The following is a 20,658-nucleotide window of genomic DNA, read 5'->3' on the forward strand; positions in this document are numbered from 1 at the left end:
ATTTTCATAAATTCAATTACTCCTAAAATGTTACAATACTAGTTCTAATTATCACCAAACACAAGTTTGCAAGTGGTTCAAGGTTAACCATAATTATTACTCACTGAGCATTTGAGAATTGTACATTAATGGCTAGCCAATAGAAAGCATAGCTACAAACCATAAATTAATTATCTTTATTTTTATTTCTTTTTTTTTCTTTTGTGTGGTCAATTTGTGAGAACTCTTTTTCATAGAGTTTGAGGCTTTGAGCCATTATAGAAAAATAATTGAAATACCCTACCATATCCAAAATAAGTATTTTAAGCTTTAAAATAGGATTTTTTTTTTTATCAAAGATAGGGAGACTCGAATCTGCGACCTCTTAGATAAGTATGGAGAGACTAGGCTAAGGATTCGATGGTCCCAAAATGTTTAGACCATTAAATGGTCCCAGAACAAAACATGTTTTTTAAGTTTTTTAACAATTGCTAAATAGTCATTTTCTAATTTTAATTACAAATTAACTCCATATATTTTATTTAATTATAAAAATTATTTTTTTATTTTATAAATTATTATTTTATCATTCATTTATTATGTTTATTAACAATAAAAAATAAAAACAATAACAAATTAGATCTTCCATTGATCGTAATAAACTTTTTGGCAATCCCAATCGGTTAAAAGTTTATCTTTGAAATCGTGTTTCTTAGAAAATCAATGGATTGGATTAACGAAACAATCGATTGAATTTCAGGTTTCCCATAACTCAATCGATTGGACTACAGGTTATCACAAAACAATCGATTGAAAATTGTAAGGCAGTATGGTTTTCGCAAAAATCAATCGATTGGTCATATTACCCAATCGATTGAACGATGACTAGAAGGTGGGTTTTTTATAATTCAATCGAATTGTTTATATTACTCAATCGATTGAAGGCTTCAAAGCAATTTGAGGTCTCACAATTCAATCGATTGGTTGTGTTACCCAATCGATTGAAGTCATCAAAGCAATATGGATTTGCCCAATTCAATCGATTGGTTACGCCGTTTTCAATTTTCTTATCGTTTTTATAAATTATTATCTTATTATTCATCTATCTTATCTTTAAAATTCTATCCTCAATTCTATCTTACGGTTGGATTCATTAGCAAATTAAGATTATTAGCTGTATTTTTTTTAGTAGTAACAATAACTACAAAAATGTATATCATATGAGTTGGAGCTAAATTAACTCGTACTAACCTTATTTATTGTCATTCACTTTCTCCTAATTCTTAGTATATTTATATATATAGTGTATTTCCTGGTTAAGTTAAGATCTTCCTCATGCTACCAATCATAGTAGATTGTTGTTAGTTTTCAAATTTACCTTACTTTCATATTATGCATTTGTAATATGGATCAACTTCCTTAAATATTTTAGCACTAGAAACGTATAAAAGCTACTTGCAATTTTAACATAAATACTAGTGGTAATTGATGACAAACAGAAGAAATATTTAAATACATCTCAATGAAAACACAAATCTAATCATCTAGAAGCACGACAATCTTATTTCTCTGCATCATTTTTTTATGACAACTGCATCATAGATCCTGTCAGCAACCTTCTCCACATATTCAAAGCAAACATACCTCCAATTGTTTTTGAAATACAAAAATCCAATAATTACCCCGAAACCAGTTGCAAAGCCAAAGGATACAATTGAGTAAAATAACACTTTCCCTAACTGGTCATTTTCCCTATCTTCATCTTCATAGCCTTCAAAGGTAGGAACATGATGAGGACCGGAACAATATTTTGGGAGTGGAGCTCCACAGAGATATTGGTTACCAGTGTAACTGAGTGGATCATTCAAGGTTTGAAATTGATTTTCAACTGGAATTGATCTTAAAAGGTTGTTGTATGATAAATTCAAGTAACTTAAAAAATTTAGGCCAATCATGCTTTTTGGAATAGCACCACTAAGATGGTTATGAGATAAGTCAATAGACTCTAATGACCTTATGTCTCCAATCCTTTCAGGAATCTGACAAATTATTGTAGGAGAAATTGAGTCCAACCAATTTTGTAAGGGAAGATATTCCAGTAGGAATTGATCCAGACAAGAAGTTATTTGACAAGTCCAAGTTGACTACACAAAACAAAGTCATATCAATGTAATCAAGTTCTCTTCCTTTGATGACTTGCTTCACACCCTTTTGGTTCCACCAATCGAAATCCCCCTTATATGAAAAAATATATGAAGTCATTACTGTAATATTGGCAATGCAATGAGGAATTGGGCCTACTAATTTATTTTCAACAAGGTCCAAGATTTGCAATGCATTAAATTGACAGAGGCTTGAAGGAATACCACCATATAACCAATTTCTTCTCATCTTAAGAAAATGGAGGTATGAAAATTCACTGCCATTTTAAGAAGGTATGAAACCTGACAGTTGATTCTCTCCAACATCTAATAATATCAAATTTTTCATATTTGACAAGAACGAAGGAAGTTTTTCTTGAAACTTGTTATTATTCAGATGTAGCCACTCCAATGATGAAAGATTTTAAATTGTGCTTGGAATTTTGCCAGATAACTTATTATTGGAAATATCAAATCTGGACAAGAATTTGAGATTCCCCCATGAACTTGGCAACAAACCATTCATGAAGTTATCGTTAAGGAGCAAGGACCTCAAGTTGGGTGTTTTGGGTTGAAGGCTTTTCGGAATGGATCCAATTATTTGATTACGAGACAGATCTAAGTACACGGGACTCATGACCTGAGGCCACGAATTTATTAATCCATTCATTGTGCCTTACAAGGAGTTTGAAGAAAGATGAAGCAAATTCAAATTTTTGAATTGACTCAGGTTTTGAGGAATAATACCACTCAAATTATTATAAAAAGAAACATAAGACGTAGATCCACAAATTTTGTAAAACTGAGCGGTATTGATCCATTTAAAAAGTTAATTGCAAGACTTAACTTTTTCAATTTTGTCAAATTTTCCATAGAAAAAGGAATGGGACCGGAGAATGAATTATATGACAAATCAACTTCTATCAAAATTTTAAATTGTCCCAACCAACTGGGCAAAAGATCACCGAATTTATTCACATTCAATTGCAGGTGCCATAAAGCATAGCCATTACAACTAGATAGAGTTCCTTTGTCATTGAAAGCCAATCTTTGACAATTGCTATCAGACAAATCCAAGTATTTTAGATGACATAAATTTCTCAAAATTGATGATAGAAAACCCTCTTCTATGATAGTGACTGTGAAATTATTCAGAAAAAGATCAACACGGACAAGACTCTTTAACTCGCCTAATCACGATGGAAGTGAATTAAAATGGTTGTTGGAAAGTCTAAGATGTGTGAGAAATGTCAAATTGCGTAAAGCATAATGAAGTGGACCATAAAGCTGATTACCCTCAAGATTTAACTCAACAAGGTTTTCAAGCTTCCCAAATGGTACTATTGAACTCAGGCTATTTTGACTGAAGTCAAGGGACCTAATGGAAGTCATATTCTGAAGAGTAGAAGGAAGTTCACCAGCAAAACCACAGCCCCTAAGAGATAGTATTTGAAGGTTATCAAAATGAGAAAATCATTGTGGCAGCCAAGTTAAATTAAGAGTAGAAGAAAGATAGAACTCTTTAATGGAGGTCAGGTTTCTCAAAGGATCAAGGACTGTAATTCTGTTGGAAGACAAATCCAGTTTGACAAGATTGTGAAGATTGACTAACCATGACGGCACAGAGTTTAGATCGTTGCCTGAGATGTCAAGGACTTTGATGGAAGTGGTATTCTAAAAAGCATGTAGGACTGATGAATGGTAATTAAAAAAATTCGACGCAAGACTAAGGAGTTGGAGACAAGTGAGATTTGTGAGAGGGAAAGATGACACTTTTGCAAAGTTACAGTAAGGTAGATATAAATGTAAGAGAGAAAGAAGCATGTTGAGTACCTTATACAGATTCATGGGGAGATCCATATCTTTCAAACCAAGATATTGTAATGAGAAAAGTGGAGCAAGCCAAGTACTTGCAGTAAGGTTGGTGAAAGTGAAATCATCGAGATAAAAGAGCACGCAAGTTAGTGAGGTTGCTAATACTACTGCTGGAAATGGGAATAGCGTCGCCTTCTCCTCCTTGTAAAGAAAGATAGCATAGGCGTTGCATAGAACCAAGGAATTCTGGAACGGCATGGATATGAAGTCTAGAAAGATCCAAATAAGTCAAATGTCGAAGTTTTGACAGATATGAATTAACATCTTTCAAAGCATCCATCACATGGGGCAAATATCATCAACATCAGACAGTAGTGGTTCTAAATTTGAATCAGTGAAGGAATCCGAACATGGATCGTTGAGTGAGATTATCGCAGGCTATGCCTTCTCATTCACAGCAGTCACCATCACCTTCCCAAGATTGAAGTTGTGGTTTCGAATAAATAAGATCTTCATCATCAAAAAAGTTCAAATATCTTTTGAAATTAAGGAGAGCCTGTCTTTCTGGCTAAAAGCAGGCATAGGAAGCTCCAATTTGAGTGATGAGTAGCACCACCACAACCAGAGCAGTAGTGTTGCTGGAGTATTCTTTTCCTCTCATTCTTCACCAAGGAATTCAAACAAGTTAAGAAGGAAGCGATGCTCAAGGGTTTTTCCTCTGACTCTTTACTTTCAACAAGAGCCTAAAAGGCAAAGATATGTATGTAGTAGTGTTTGGTATAGAAAAAGAACTCCTCCAGCCTCCACATTTATAGCGTGTCTAACTCTCACCAAAATCGTCATTGCATGTGCAAGGAAATTTCTTAGAAATTTCATTGTCCACATTCATAGTGTGTCTAACTCTCACCAAAATCGTCATTGAATGTGCGAGGAAATTTCCTAGAAATTTCCTTGCAATGAGTCAACGACACAAGCGGCGCTAGCTTAGGACTTGTAGTTTTCTAAAGAAAAGTCTTTCTAATTTACAATGTGCTTTCCAGCTAGTATCCCTCACACTACATTAGTGCTTACCAGCTAGTATCTCTCACAGACGTGTTCGAGCACGTCCCTGGCCTCTAGGACATAGCTCGCGCAATCCAATTCAAAGGAACAATAGGCAGCATCCTCTTGGGCGTCTCTCATCTGGGACGTCCTTCATGTTTGGGAAATGCATGGATCCCCCTGGCTCTTGGGACGTGGCTCACGCTGACACAATTAAGTAAAGACCTTTGTTGCTATAATCCACTAGAATTGATTCCTTGCTGAATTTTTCAGTTTTGGAAGGTTTTAAGATTTGAGAAGTAAGTTCTTGGTCTACGAATGTTATATTTTTCGTAACTGAGATGTTGCCCTGATAACCACAAGGATGATAGTTCTCAGTGGTTAAAGGACTGACATTGTGATTCTTCTGACCCAGGAGTGAACATATAGTGGGGTGTTTTATTTTATTCATTATTTCTGTTTTGATGGAGCTACAGAATTTGGGGTTTATTTATTGGATAATTCTATGATGAAGAGATTTTTGAGTGGAGAGAATAAAGAGGAGTGTATAGATTTATTTTTAAAAAATAAAATGGCACATTCTCCTAGATAGCTATCTATCTATCTATGAGAGTGTATTTTCATCTTTTTACCATAGCATGCACTTTATTTATTTGTTTAATTATTTATTATCTTGTTTGCAATTAGATTTTTTTTTTTGGGTTGGATGGGGGTTGGCAATAGATATTGTGGTGTATTTATTTATCTATTGATTATTGTTAGCAATGTAACGGAGAAATGTGGATCTAGGAAGAATCTTATATGTTTTGTTTCTGTTGTGTGTTATTTGGTTGTAGCTTGAGGAAGGAGGAAGGCAAGGGGGAATTTGAGGTTGTTTCCACCTGCGGATCGTCCAACATTGGAGTTTCACCTCCACACGATGATGCAGGAAATAGCTGCATCATTGCTTATGGAATTTGAGAAATGGATGCTACAGGCGGAGTCTTTTGGAACCATTCTCAAGACACCACTGGATTCTCATGCCGGTCTCAGCTCAGAGGAGATCCATGTTTAGGTGTTTTAATTTTGTATTTTTGTTCATTTTTAGTGGTGTTATTTATATTTGATAGTGGACACTTTTTTCCTTTCTTTACCCTCTCTACTTGTTTTGTGGTTCAGTTTGATTGATCTTTGGTAATTTGTGGAAACGCAGGTTATCAAAGCCAAAAAGCGGAGACTTGAACGTACACAGAAGATAATCGGTGACTACTGCTTGCTGGCTGGATCCCCAGTTGATGCTAATGCTCATTATTCTACGGCATTGGAGCTTTGTAGGTTGACTGGGGATTACTTCTGATATGCTGGAGCATTGGAGGATAGAATAATGAGCATTAACATCAACTGGGGATCCAGCCAGCAAGCAATAGTCACTGATTGTCTTCTGTGCACGTTCAAGTCTCCACTTTTTGGCCTTGATAACCTGCGTTTCCACAAATTACTAAAGATCAATCAAACTGAACTACAAAACAAGTAGAGAGGGTAAAGAAAGGGAAAAAGTGTCCACTATTAAATAACACCACTAAAAATGAACAAAAATACAAAATCAGAACACCTAAACATGGACCTCCTCTGAGCTGAGACCGGCTTGAGAATCCAGTGGTGTCTTGAGAATGGTTCCAGAAGACTCCGCCTGTAGCACCCATTTCTCAAATTACATAAGCAGTGATGCAGCTATTTTCTGCATCATCGTGTGGAGGTGAAACTCCAACGTTGGATGATCCGCAGGTGGAAACAACCTCAAATTCCCCCTTGCCTTCCTCCTTCCTCAAGCTACAACCAAATAACACACAAAAGAAACAAAACATATAAGATTCTTCCTAGATCCACATTTTTTCGTTACATTGCTAACAATAATCAATAGATAAGCAAATACACCACAATATCTATTGCCAACCCACCTCTCCAACCCAAAAAAAAAAAAAAATCTAATTGCAAATAAGATAATAAATAATTAAACAAATAAATAAAGTGCATGCTATGGTAAAAAGATGAAGATTCACTCTCATAGATAGATAGATAGCTATCTAGGAGACTGTATCATTTTATTTTTTAAAAATAAATCTATACACTCCTTTTTATTCTCTCCACTCAAAAATCTCTTCATCATAGAATTATCCAATAAATAAACTCCAAATTCTGTAGCTCCATCAAAACAGAAATAATGAATAAAACAAAACACCCCACTAAATGTTCACTCCTGAGTCAGAAGAATCACAATGTCAGTTCTTTAACCACTGAGAACTATCGTCCTTGTGGTTATCAGGGCAACATCTCAGTCACGAAAAATATAATAATCGTAGACCAAGAACTTACTTCTCAAATCTCAAAACCTTCCAAAACTGAAAAAATTCAGCAAGGAATCAATCCTAGTGAATTATAGCAACAAAAGTCTTTACTTAATTGTGTCAGCATGAGCCACGTCCCAAGAGCCAAGGGGATCCATGCATTGCCCAAATATGAAGAATGTCCCAGATGAGAGACGCCCAAGAGGACGCTGCTTGGCCTATTATTCCCTTGAATTGGACGACGCGAGCCACGTCCGAGAGGCCAGGGACGTGCTCGAACACGTCTGTGAGAGATACTAGCTGGTAACCACTAAGCAATGTAGTGTGAGGGATACTAGCTAGAAAGTACATTGTAAATTAGAAAGACTTTTCTTTAGAAAACTCCAAGTCCTAAGCTAGCGCCGCTTGTGTCGTTGACTCGTTGCAATGAAATTTCTAGGAAATTTCCTCGCACATTCAATGACGATTTTGGTGAGAGTTAGACACACTATGAATGTGGACAATGAAATTTCTAAGAAATTTCCTCGCACATGCACTAACGATTTTGGTGAGAGTTAGACACACTATAAATGTGGAGGTTGGAGGAGTTCTTTTTCTATACCAAACACTACTACATACATATCTTTGCCTTTTAGGCTCTTGTTGAAAGTAAAGAGTCCGAGAAAAAACCCTTGAGCATAGCTTCTTTCTTAACTTGTTTGAATTCCTTGGTGAAAAATGAAAGGAAAAGAATACTCTAGCAACACTACTGCTCTTACTGTGGTTGTGGTGGTGCTACTTATCACTCAAATTAGAGCTTCCTATGCCTGCTTTTAGCCAGAAAGACAGGCTCTCCTTAATTTCAAAGGATGTTTGAACTTTTTTTATGATGAGGATCCTATTTATTTGGAACCACAACTTCAATCTTGGGAAGGCGATGATGACTGCTGTGAATGGGAAGGCATAGCCTACAATAATCTCACTCGACATGTTGTCATGCTTGATCTCAACGATTCCTGTTCGGATTCTTTCACTGATTCAAATTTAGAACCACTGCTGCCTGATGTTGATGATATTTGTCCCTGTGATGGATGCTTTAAAAGATGTTAATCCATATCTGTCTGAACTTCAACATTTGACTTATTTGGATCTTTCTAGACTTTATATCCATCCCATTCCAGAATTCCTTGGTTCTATGCAACGCCTACGCTATCTTTCTCTACAAGGAGGAGAAGGCGACGCTATTCCCATTCCCAGCAGCAGTATTAGCAACCTCACCAACTTGCGTGCTCTTTATCTCGATGATTTCACTTTCAAAAACCTTACTGCAAGTACTTGGCTTGCTCCACTTTCCTCATTACAATATCTTAACTTGAAAGATATGGATCTCCCCATGAATCTGTATAAGGTACTCAACATGCTTCCTTCTCTCTTACATTTATATCTATCTTACTATAACTTTGCAAAAGTGTCATATTTCCCTCTCACAAATCTCACTTGTCTCCAACTCCTCAGTCTTGCATCAAATTTGTTTAATTGCCATTCATCAGTCCTACATGCTTTTCAAAACACCACTTCCATCAAAGTCCTTGACATCTCAGGCAACGATCTAAACTCTGTACCTTCATGGTTAGTCAATCTTCACAATCTTGTCAAACTGGATTTGTCTTCCAACAGAATTACAGTCTTTGATCCTTTGAGAAACCTGACCTCCATTAAAGAGCTCCATCTTTCTTCTACTCTGAATTTAACTTGGCTGCCACAATAGTTTTCTCATTTTGATAACCTTCAAATACTATCTCTTAGGGGCTGTGGTTTTGCTGGTGAACTTCCTTCTACTCTTCAGAATATGACTTCCATTAGGTCCCTTGACTTCAGTCAAAACAGCCTGAGTTCAATAGTACCGTTGGGAAAGCTTGAAAACCTTGTTAAGTTAAATCTTGAGAGTAATCATCTTTATGGTCCACTTCATTATGCTTTACGCAATTTGACATTTCTCACACATCTTAGACTTTTCAACAACCACTTTAATTCACTTCCATTGTGGTTAGGCGAGTTAAAGAGTCTTGTCCGTGTTGATCTTTTTCTGAATAATTCCACAGTCACTACCATAGAAGAGGGTTTTCTGTCATCAATTTTGAAAAATTTTTATCATCTAAAATACTTGGATTTTTCCGGTAGCAATTGTCAAGGATTGGCTTTCAATGACAAAGGAACTCTATCTAGCTGTAATGGCTATGCTTTAGAGTACCTGCAATTGAATGTGAATAAATTCGGTGGTCTTTTGCCCAGTTAGTTGGGACAATTTAAAAATTTGATAGAAGTTGATTTGTCATATAATTCATTCTCCGGTCCCATTCCTTTTTCTATGAAAAATTTGACAAAATTGAGAAAGTTAAGTCTTGCAGTTAACTTTTTAAATTGATCAATACCGCTCAGTTTTGTAAAACTTGTGGATCTACGTCTTATGTTTCTTTTTTATAATAATTTGAGTGGTATTATTCCTCAAAACCTAGGTCAACTAAAAAATTTGAAGTTGTTTCATCTTTCTTCAAACTCCTTGCAAGGCACAATGAATGGATTAATAAATTCGTGGCCTCAGGTTATGAGCCTCGTGTACTTAGATCTGTCTTGTAATCGAATAACTGGATCCATTCCTGAAATCCTTCAACCCAGAACACCCAACTTGAGGTTCTTGCTTCTTAATGATAACTTTATGAATGGTTCGTTGCCAAGTTCATTGGGGAATCTCAAATTCTTGTTCAGATTTGATATTTCCAACAATAAGTTATCTGACAAAATTCCAAGCACAATTTGAAATCTTTCATCATTGGAGTGGCTGCATCTGAATAATAACAAGTTTCAAGGAAAACTTCCTTCGTTCTTGTCAAACATGAAAAACTTGATATTATTAGATGTTGGGGAGAATCAACGGTCAGATTTCATACCTTCTTGGAATGGCAGTGAATTTTCATACCTCCAATTTCTTAAGATGAGAAGAAATTGGTTATATAGTGGCATTCCTTCAATCCTCTGTCAATTTAATGCATTGCATATCTTGGACCTTGCTGAAAATAAATTAATAGGCCCAATTCCTCATTGCATTGCCAATATTACAGGAATAACTTCATATATTTCTTCATATAAGGGGAATTTGGATTGGTAGAACCAAGAGGGTATGAAGCAAGTCATCAAAGAAAGAGAACTTGATTACATTGATATGACTTTGTTTTGTGTAGTCAACTTGGACTTGTCAAATAACTTCTTATCTGGATCAATTCCTACTGGAATATCTTTCCTTTCAAAATTGGTTGGACTCAATTTCTTTTAAAATAATTTGTCAGGCAAGATTCCTGAAAGGATTGGAGACATGAGGTCATTAGAGTCTATTGACTTGTCTCATAACCATCTTAGTGGTGCTATTCCAAGAAACATGATTGACTTAAATTTGTTAAGTCACTTGAATTTATCATACAACAACCTTTCAGGATCAATTCCAATTGAAAATCAATTTCAAACCTTGAACGATCCACTCAGCTACACTAGTAACCAATATCTCAGTGGAGCTCCACTCCCAAAATATTATCCCGGTGATGGTCCTCATCATGTTCCTACCTTTGAAGGCTATGAAGATGAAGATAGGAAAAATGACCAGCTAGAAAAAGCATTTTTTTACTCAATTGTATCCATTGGCTTTGTAACTGGTTTCTGGGGTAATTATTGAGTTTTTGTATTTCAAAAACAATTGGAGGTATGCTTGCTTTGGATATGTGGAGAAGGTTGCTGACAGGATCTATAATGTAGTTGTCATATTGAAGAAAATGATGCAGAGGAATAAAATTGTCGTGCTTCTAGATGACTAGATTTATGTTTTCATTGAGATGTATTTAAATATTTCTTCTGTTTTTTATCAATTACCACTAGCATTTATGTTAAAATTACAAGTAGCTTTTATACGTTTTTAGTGCTAAAATATTTAAGGAAGTTGATCCATATTACAAATGCATAATATGAAAGTGAGGTAAATTTAAAAACTAACAACAATCTACTATGATTGGTAGCATGAGGAGGATCTTAACTTAACTAGGAAATACACTATATATATAAATATACCAAGAATCAGGAGAAAGTGAATGGCAATAAATGAGGTTAGTACAAGTTAATTTAGCCCCAAGTCATACGATATACATTCTGTAGTTATTGCTACTACTAAAAAAATACAGCTAATAATCTTAATTTACTAATGAATCCAATCGTAAGATAGAATTGAAGATAGAATTTTAAAGATAAGATAGATGAATAATAAGATAATAATTTATAAAAACGATAAGAAAATTGAAAACGGCGTAGTACACAATTCAATCGATTGGGTAACAAAACCAATCGATTGAATTGGGCAAATCCATATTGCTTTAATGACTTCAATCGATTGGGTAATACAACCAATCGATTGAATTGACCCAATTGATTGAATTGTGAGACCTCAAGTTGCTTTGAAGCTTTCAATCGATTGAGTAATATAAACAATCGATTGAATTATAAAAAACCCACCTTCTAGTCATCGTTCAATCGATTGGGTAATATAAACAATCGATTGATTTTTGCGAAAACCATAGTGCCTTACAATTTTCAATCGATTGTTTTGTGATAACCTGTAGTCCAATCGATTGAGTTATGAGAAACCTGAAATTCAATCGATTGTTTTGTTAATCCAATCGATTGATTTTCTAAGAAACACGATTTCACAGCCCTGGACGAATGTCATGGATCAAAGATAAACTTTTAACCGATTGGGATCGCCAAAAAGTTTATTACGATCAATGGAAGATTTAATTCGTTATTATTTTTGTTTTTTATTGTTAATAAACATAATAGATGAATGATAAAACAATAATTTATAAAATAAAAAATAATTTTTATAATTAAATAAAATATATGGGGTTAATTTGTAATTAAAATTAGAAAAGGACTATTTAGCAGTTGTTAAAAAACTTAAAAAACATGTTTTGTTCTGAGACCATTTAATGGTCTAAACGTTCTGGGACCATCGAATCCTTAGCCGAGAGACTATATCATTTGAACTATAACTCATTGGCGCTTTAAATATAGGACTTGAATGAAAAGAAATGATTAAAAATATTTTAATTTAAATAACTTTACTTAAATATTGCAAAATCATTTTATTATTAGTCAGAAGAAAAAAAAGTATAGTTATATTTTTATTCTCACGCTTTTCACGAATTAATTTAGGTTTAGATTTTTTTTTAAAAGTTGTTTATTCGAAATCAAATAGAATATATCCCTTTCTTTCAATTATATATTGTCAAAATTTCATTATCTTACGGAAAAAAAAAAGAAAATCTCAGTAACTAATTAAGCTTAACTCTTATTAAATTCGGTAGATATAATTTAGTAAATATTTTGCTTTTCAAAATTTGTTTATTAAAACTAATTTTTTTAAAGATATTTTTTCAAAAATCATAACAGTTATATTTAGTAAATTAAAATAAAAATAATTTTAAAAACATAAATATAATATAATAAACAATAAAAATAAATATAGATACTCACTAATATATAAGATTATATTAATTTTTTTAATTTTAGAATCTACAAATTAAATTAAAACTATCTCCTTATAGATATTTTCAAAAAATATTTATAACTTTTCAATGTAAAAGTACAAACACAATTTTTTTTATATGTTGTATTATTTAGGAAAAATATGGTTAATAATATTTTAAGAACAAACTTATTTAAAAGAATAAAAAAAAATTTATTAATATTTTTATAAAAATAAAATTTGTAAATATTTTTATGTTTTACAAATATATCTTAGGGTAAAAAACCTTAATAAGCCAAGTCAAGAATCATGTAACGTAAATACGCCAAAACGAAAATCGTTTCAGCAATAAGCCAAATCATATTTTTATATAATTCGAACCAGGCTGGTTCGAATTCCATTTCTACATAATTCGAACCAGCTTGGTTCGAATTATACACAAACACATGCATACACGTAATTCGAACCAGCTTGGTTCGAATTACACACAAACACACGCACACACTAATTCGAACTAGCTTGATTCGAATTACACACAGTAATTCATTGTATAATTCGAATTATGATGTTAAAAAATTAATAATTTATTTAAAAAAATTTATTAAAAAAATTAATAATTTAAAAATTAAAAAATATATATTTTTATTTCATACGTTAAAAAAAGCTAACAAAATATTTAATTACGAAACTTCTTTAAAATATTAATGAGCTATCAATTCGAATTCCATACAATACTTTTCTGTCCATTTTTAATAGTTCATGAATATTTTTTAATAAATTTTTTTAATAAATTTTTTTAAATTATAGTACAAAAAATATTTTATTCTATACAAAATAATTTTAAAAAATGGCTTAAAAAATGTTAGGAGTACTATAAAAGTTTGTAATATTCTAGTGATTTAGGTAAATACATGATAAAAATATTTTTTCTTTAATTTCTAAATTATTAGTGACTATGTGGAGTATTTCTTTAATGTCCTAAGTCATTAGGACATTACAAATTTTTATAGTACTTCTAACATCTTTTAAGCCATTTTTTAAATTATTTTGCATAGAATAAAATATTTTTTTGTGGTATAATTTAAATAAATTTATTAAAAAATATTCATGAGCTATCAAGAATGGGCAGAAGAGTATTGTATAGAATTCGAATTGCTCACCATATCATTTGAATCAGAGTAATTCGAACTTCCCTATGCGTAATTCGAATCATGTAATATCTCACCATATAATTTAAATAATTTTATTAAAAAATTATCATGAATATTTTTTAATAAATTTATTTAAATTATATCATAAAAAATCATTTTATTCTATGCAAAATAATTTAAAAAATGGCTTAAAAGATGTTAGAAGTACTATAAAAATTTGTAATGTCCTAATGACTTAAGACATTAAAGAAATACTCCACATAGTCACTAATAATTTAGAAATTAAAGAAAAAATATTTTTATCATGTATTTACCTAAATCACTAGAATATTATAAACTTTTATAGTACTCATAACATCTTTTAAGCCATTTTTTAATTTTATTTTGTATAGAATAAAATATATTTTTTAATTATTTTGTATGAAATAAAATATTTTCTTTCATTTCTAAATTATTATTGACTATGTAGAGTATTTTATTTAAAATTTGAGTACATGCATGTATTTACCTAAGTTATTATAACATTACAAATTTTTATAGTACTCCTAACATTTTTTAAGCCATTTTTTTTAAATTGTTTTGCATAGGATAAAATATTTTTTGTACTATAATTTAAAAAAATTTATTAAAAAAATTTATTAAAAAATATTCATGAACTATTAAAAATGGACAGAAAAGTATTGTATGGAATTCGAATTGATAGCTCATTAATATTTTAAAGAAGTCTCGTAATTAAATATTTTGTTAGCTTTTTTTAACGTATGAAATAAAAATATATATTTTTTTAATTTTTAAATTATTAATTTTTTTAATAAATTTTTTTAAATAAATTATTAATTTTTTAACAGCATAATTCGAATTATACCATGAATTACTGTGTGTAATTCGAACCAAGCTGGTTCGAATTAGTGTGTGCGTGTGTTTGTGTGTAATTCGAACCAAGCTGGTTCGAATTATGTGTGTGCGTGTGTTTGTGTATAATTCGAACCAAGCTGGTTCGAATTATGTAGAAATAGAATTCGAACCAGCATGGTTCGAATTATATAAAAATATGATTTGGCTTATTACTGAAACGATTTTCGTTTTGGCGTATTTACGTTACATGATTCTTGACTTGGCTTATTATGATTTTTTACCCTATATCTTATATTTGATATTTAATCTAATCCATAAATATAACTGATCTAAATTTAAAAAATATAAATATTAAATCTGGTAATTTTAATATGGATCAGATCAAAATTTTAGTCATATTCAATTTGCTGTGCAAATAGCCTAATACAAGTGGATCTCAAAGTCATGTTTGATATTATTATTTTAATCTTTTTTTCTCCTACTCCTTATCTTGCAATTACAGTGGGCCAGACCTAAGCCGCAAATTGAGTATACCTCATTATGAGATTGATACTTGTGGGCCTAAACTTACATAAAAAAAATCATGAAATTTAATTGTTATCTACACGGGAGAAAAGAAAATTAGAGCATGATCAGCAATTTTTGTATGGCATGAATGCCACAAGGAAAAAGATAATAAATAAGCAAATATAAAATTCAGTGGTTATAATAATAGAGTAGAAGCTTGTGATAATCAAACATTGCTGATCCTCATCGTGTCTTCCCATACCAAGTACAAACAAGAAACCAAGATAATTTAAATCGAAATGGGCCTAAGGTATAGAGCATAGCACATGTATAACCACTTTGTCTCTTAAATGGGCCCAAAAGGTGGGCCTGACAAGGCTATAGTTTTATAGTTTACCTTGATCCTCATTCTCTTTTTTCAGATCGATTCACAAAGATTTAGTGCAATCCCTTAACTGATAATGATTCTACTACCCTAATTAAGTGATGACCCAAAAAGAATAAGTAAATGGAAGAGTTAAGGTATTGTCAAATCATTGCAGATACATTGGTTGCAGGCATTAATCCCTGTATAAAACACTATATATGATTCAGACTGCACTCAAATTTAAGTCTTCTCAAGCAATTTATATGTAAATAATCTCTATTTCATTGTCCTTTCATTTTCATTCTTCCTAACTATGATTCATCACTAGGTCAGTATATGTCTAATTATTGCATCCTAATAATTGACAATTTAGTTTTTTCTTCCTTTTTTTTTCTTCCTTGTATAATACATTTTATATACATTACTAAATTGTATGATTTACCTATATTTAGGGCTATTGTTTTCTTCTAGCATGCACAAACTACAGACAAAAACAATTCATCCTTATCCATTAGTTTGTTCTTTTTCTTCTAGGCCCCATTACTACAATTCATCATTTGCTTTCCTCAATTAGGGTTTGGCAATCATTTCTTTGAATCAATATTCAACTCATAATAACTTGAACTAATTCCCTCAGATCTACCTGCCATTTGAATAATATGTTCAGATCTTAATATTAATTAGTATGCCATAGTTCAAAATAAATTTGCCAATACCCCAATATCAAAATATCATCATCCATATTATTATTTATTCCCTACATTACATCCAAAACAAGGGGGGAAAAGGCTTGGGGGCAGGGGATAAGATCCATGAAAACATGAAAAAGAATAAACTACCCCTAACCAAAAATGTTAGATGAACTCTGAACAACATGAATTACCAGCTTATGAGGACCTGTGACTAGATAGCCAAGCATATAATTCAATAAACCAGAAGACAGAAGTTACTACAACTCAACACTTTTGTAATGATTTCACATCACATTACTTGATCATGCAATAGGATCATTTTCTAAGCTTCTCCTTCATCCTCTTAACTGCAGCCTTCAGTGTTCCCTCATCCTTGCAGAAAGTAAACCTGACAAGATTCTTTCCGTCTTCTGGATCCAAGCAAAATGCGCTGACAGGAATCGCCACCACCCCAACCTCCTTAATTAGATACTCACAAAATGCTACATCGTTTTCCAGTCCGAAAGGCGTGTGATCTACAACCACAAAATAGGTTCCTCTTGATGGAAATACCTTAAAGCCAACAGATTCCAATCCTTCCACCAAAATAGCTCTCTTTTCCATGTAATCTCTCTTTAGCTCCACATAGTAAGACTCTGGTGCTCTAAGAGCTTCTGCTGTTGCCCACTGCATAGGAGTGGAGTTTGCGAAAGTGAGGAAAGAGTGTGCCTGTCGCACTCCCCATGTTAAGTGCGGGGGTGCTATGGCCCACCCGATCTTCCATCCTGTTAAGGAGAATGTCTTTCCCAAGGAGTTCATAGTCACTGTCCTCTCAAACATGCCAGGTAATGAAGCGGGTGAAATATGCTCCATATCGAATGCCAACTTATCATAGACTTCATCACTAAAAACAAGAACATCATTCTCAATGCAAAGAGATGCAATGGAATCGAGTTCCTCTCGGGTGAACATCTTTCCGGTAGGATTGTGAGGAGTATTTATCATAATGGCACGAGTATTCTTCGACATGGCTGACTTCAATTCTTCGATTGGGACAGCAAATTCCGGAGGGCGCAAAGTGATGCATTTTATATTTGCACCAGCCATGGATAAAGTAGCTTCATAAGAATCATAAAAGGGAGCAAACACAATAACCTCATCGCCAGGGTTTATCAATCCTAATATAGTTGCAGCAATTGCTTCAGTGCACCCACATGTAACTGTAACTTCCTTTTCAGGGTCCACCACAAGTCCGCTATCTTTCTTAAATCTCTCAGCAATGGCAAGGTTCAGGTCCGGAATTCCATAGCCACGGGCATACTGATTTTTGCCATCCCTGATTGCCTGAATCGCTGCTTCCTTCACAAAATCTGGACCATCAAAGTTGGGAAATCCTTGACCAAGATTTATGGCTCCATGTTTGATTGCAAGACTACTCATTTGGGTGAAGATTGTTGTTTTGAACTTCTCTAAGCGCTTTGCAACCTAACAAACAAATACATAATTAGCAAGCATCAGATACAACAGCTGGCAGTGCTATCATTTTTATTTATTTACTTTTTGTATCTTTCATATTTTTGCAGGACAATCACCAATTTGACCCCTCAGCTATCAAAACACTGATAAATTAGTCCCTAATATGGTACTCAATACTGAGCTTTTTAGTGTTATCAAACGACCTTTTTTAGGGACTAATAACTAATTTATTAGCAATTTGTTGTTTAGGAACTAGTTTGTAAGAATGTTGATCTTTCACAAACTAATTTATCATAATTGAGAACCAAGTTGGGTTGGACTAGTGGTTAACTCACTAGTCCACATAAGTAAGTGTTGGAGGTTTGAATCCCGCCTTGTGTTTGCAGCAACCCATTGACTAGCGACAAACACTTAAATGGAACTCAGATCCGCAAACCAAACTTTTTTTTTTATCATAATTGAGATATCTTAAGAAAAATATAATATCTTTTAAGAGCTAAGTCATCAGCATTCTTCTTTTCCTGTTCCACATAAACCATGACTAGGTAGTTTACAAACAAGAAAACAAAGCCAAACTCTTCCCCCATTACAAGCTCTACTCAATCTACTAGGACATTGCATCTTGATTAGGAAGGTTTAACAAGCTAATCATAATAGCATCTTCCAACAAACTAAGTTGTACCAAATTACAAACTTTTTACCATAAAATTAAGCAATTCAGAAAGACACACAAAAGACCAATGCAAAGAAACACTGCATCATGATGTGAAATACAATTGCATCAAGGAAATCAAACTAGCTGAACAATTGGAGCAGATATAATAAAACGATCTGAAAAAGAAAAAGAAAAAAAAAAGAAGTGATAGGTGTAACCTGCAAAGGACGTTGGGTGGTGGTGGCGGTGGTGTGATTCTGAGTGGGAAGAGTGTCGGTGGACATGGTGGCAGCAAGAACGAAAGGCGATAACTTTGGGGAAGAAGGAGCAATAAGAGTGTGGAAATGCTTTGAAAAGCCAATGAATTTGGGAAAAGAAGAAGAAGGCGCAAATCTCATGGGTGGGTGAGTGCAGGTACAATGAACCTGCATACTAAATTACTGATTTTAATGGAATTTGATTCCAAATTTTGTTCATTGGTTTCCTACATCATTTCAGTGGACACTGGATGATGAATGATGATGATAGCTTTGGGGGTCAACTTCTTTTCCTTTCATCAAACTAATGCACTTTTTTTTTGGAGTACAATGGAAATGACATTTTGGACTTTTGACATAAATATACTTAGGCCCAAGTCCCCTCGGGAGTATACCTAAACAAACATCATTGTAGCCAAAAAAAAAAAAAAAAAACTAACATTCATCGAATTTAAGACTGAAAAATGTTCATGACCAAAAAAAAAAAAAAAAAAAAACTTGCGAAAAATGTTTAATGAGTGAAAATAGATGAATATTATATTTTGGTTTTTTTTTCCTAAGGCTATGAGTGAGACTCAAATCTACGACTTCTAGGTAAGTATCTAAAAATTATGCTATTTGAGCTATACCTCGTTGACATATTAGATTTGGTCTTTGGATTGTCTACTGGTTTCAACCCATCCTCTTGACAAGATCTCGTAATCAAACTATGAACCACTTGTTTTTTTTTTTTTTTTTTTAAGTTAGGAATGAGACTCGAACCCACGACTTCGAGGTGAGCATAGAGAGACTATGTCATTTGAGCTGTAGCTCGTTGGCAATTATAAACCACTTGTTATTACAATCAATTCCACTAGGAACCAAGAGTGGGATCAGCCAACTTCTAACAACAACTTTTGGGTTGGATCCCAAAGCCCAATTTACCAAAATCATCTCCCGAATTACTCAGCTATAACCCTAATTGTTTAAATTTTACTGTTTCACCCCAACACCTTCTACTCCCATCGGTTCTCACCCTCCAACTCAAAGCCATCGTACACCTTGTCCCACAGCGGCGCATCAGCAAGCACAAACACCATCCCCCACGGCGGCGCAGAACCACGGCGAGCACCATCCCCAGCGACGATGCACCCTCCCAACGACGACGGTGCATCCTCAGCGGCTCTCTTCTAGAGGTTTCAGTCACATCTCCGCCACGCATGCAACAACAACCATCTGCGTCAACCAGTTGTCCATTGTCCGATACACTCAACGCCGCTACGTGAAGACCATCTCTGCTTGCTGGAGGCGTGGACAGGTTTCCTTTAGTTCAGTCGCCGACTTCAGTTCTACAAGCATTCTCAAACGGCTGTAACAGGTAAGTGGATGGTTCTTAATTGATTTTGTGAATGCACATGTTTAATTAGGGTGTGTTCTACGGCAGATTAAATTTTGATGAATTGCTGGATGTTGTTCTCTAAATTGCTTAATTTTGGTGAGTTGATGCAATTGGAACTTGGATGATGCTGAAAATAGGGATTGGAAGTTGCAATTGTTAGAGTTTCGAAGTTCTTGTTTGCAATTGTTAGAGATTGAAAGTTGCTTTATCTTTAGGAGTTGGATTTTGCTGAGTTGCATGTGTGGAGATTCGATCGTGCAGTTTTTTTTTTAAATTGGACTTTTTTTGCTACAAAATTTCGTTTGTTTCCCATTAAAAAGATTGGATGCTGTTTATTTTAAGCGTTGGTGTCTTTGATAGTATTCAAATTTAGGCGATTAATTACTACTTAGTTTACTCTACATGTATATGCTCAAATGTGTTGTATTCGATACGCGTGGTTTGCAATTTAAATAGAAAAATACAAAGGATTCAATTATCTACACATGGTGAAACAGCG

The 20,658-nt window shown here is 33.5% G+C and overlaps 1 protein-coding gene and 1 pseudogene across 1 annotated transcript; both read right to left on the reverse strand.

Moving 5' to 3' along the window:
- Window positions 1-1,553: 1,553 nt before the first annotated feature.
- On the reverse strand, window positions 1,554-4,596 carry LOC148554293 (uncharacterized; annotated as a pseudogene).
- Window positions 4,597-16,443: 11,847 nt separating this feature from the next.
- On the reverse strand, window positions 16,444-19,113 carry LOC107606079 (Pyridoxal phosphate (PLP)-dependent transferases superfamily protein). Its single transcript, XM_016308042.3, has 2 exons — window positions 18,743-19,113; window positions 16,444-17,878 (listed from the first exon to the last, which is right to left on the reverse strand). Exons 1-2 carry the CDS (start codon window positions 18,953-18,955, stop codon window positions 16,730-16,732), a joined length of 1,362 nt encoding a protein of 453 aa, XP_016163528.1. The 5' UTR covers window positions 18,956-19,113; the 3' UTR covers window positions 16,444-16,729.
- Window positions 19,114-20,658: the final 1,545 nt, after the last annotated feature.

This window comes from Arachis ipaensis, chromosome B7 (genome assembly GCF_059453495.1).
Source record: "Arachis ipaensis isolate K30076 ecotype BB chromosome B7, ASM5945349v1, whole genome shotgun sequence".
NCBI lineage: Eukaryota > Viridiplantae > Streptophyta > Magnoliopsida > Fabales > Fabaceae > Arachis > Arachis ipaensis.

What these genes read in the sequence shown, in the direction of transcription:
- LOC107606079 (XM_016308042.3), bottom strand. Translation starts at nt 18,955, where the DNA reads ATGCAGGTTCATTGTACCTGCACTCACCCACCCATGAGATTTGCGCCT. An exon ending in CCACCCAACGTCCTTTGCAG is followed by an intron (nt 17,879 to 18,742) that starts GTTACACCTATC and finishes TTTGTTTGTTAG; the next exon opens with GTTGCAAAGCGCTTAGAGAA.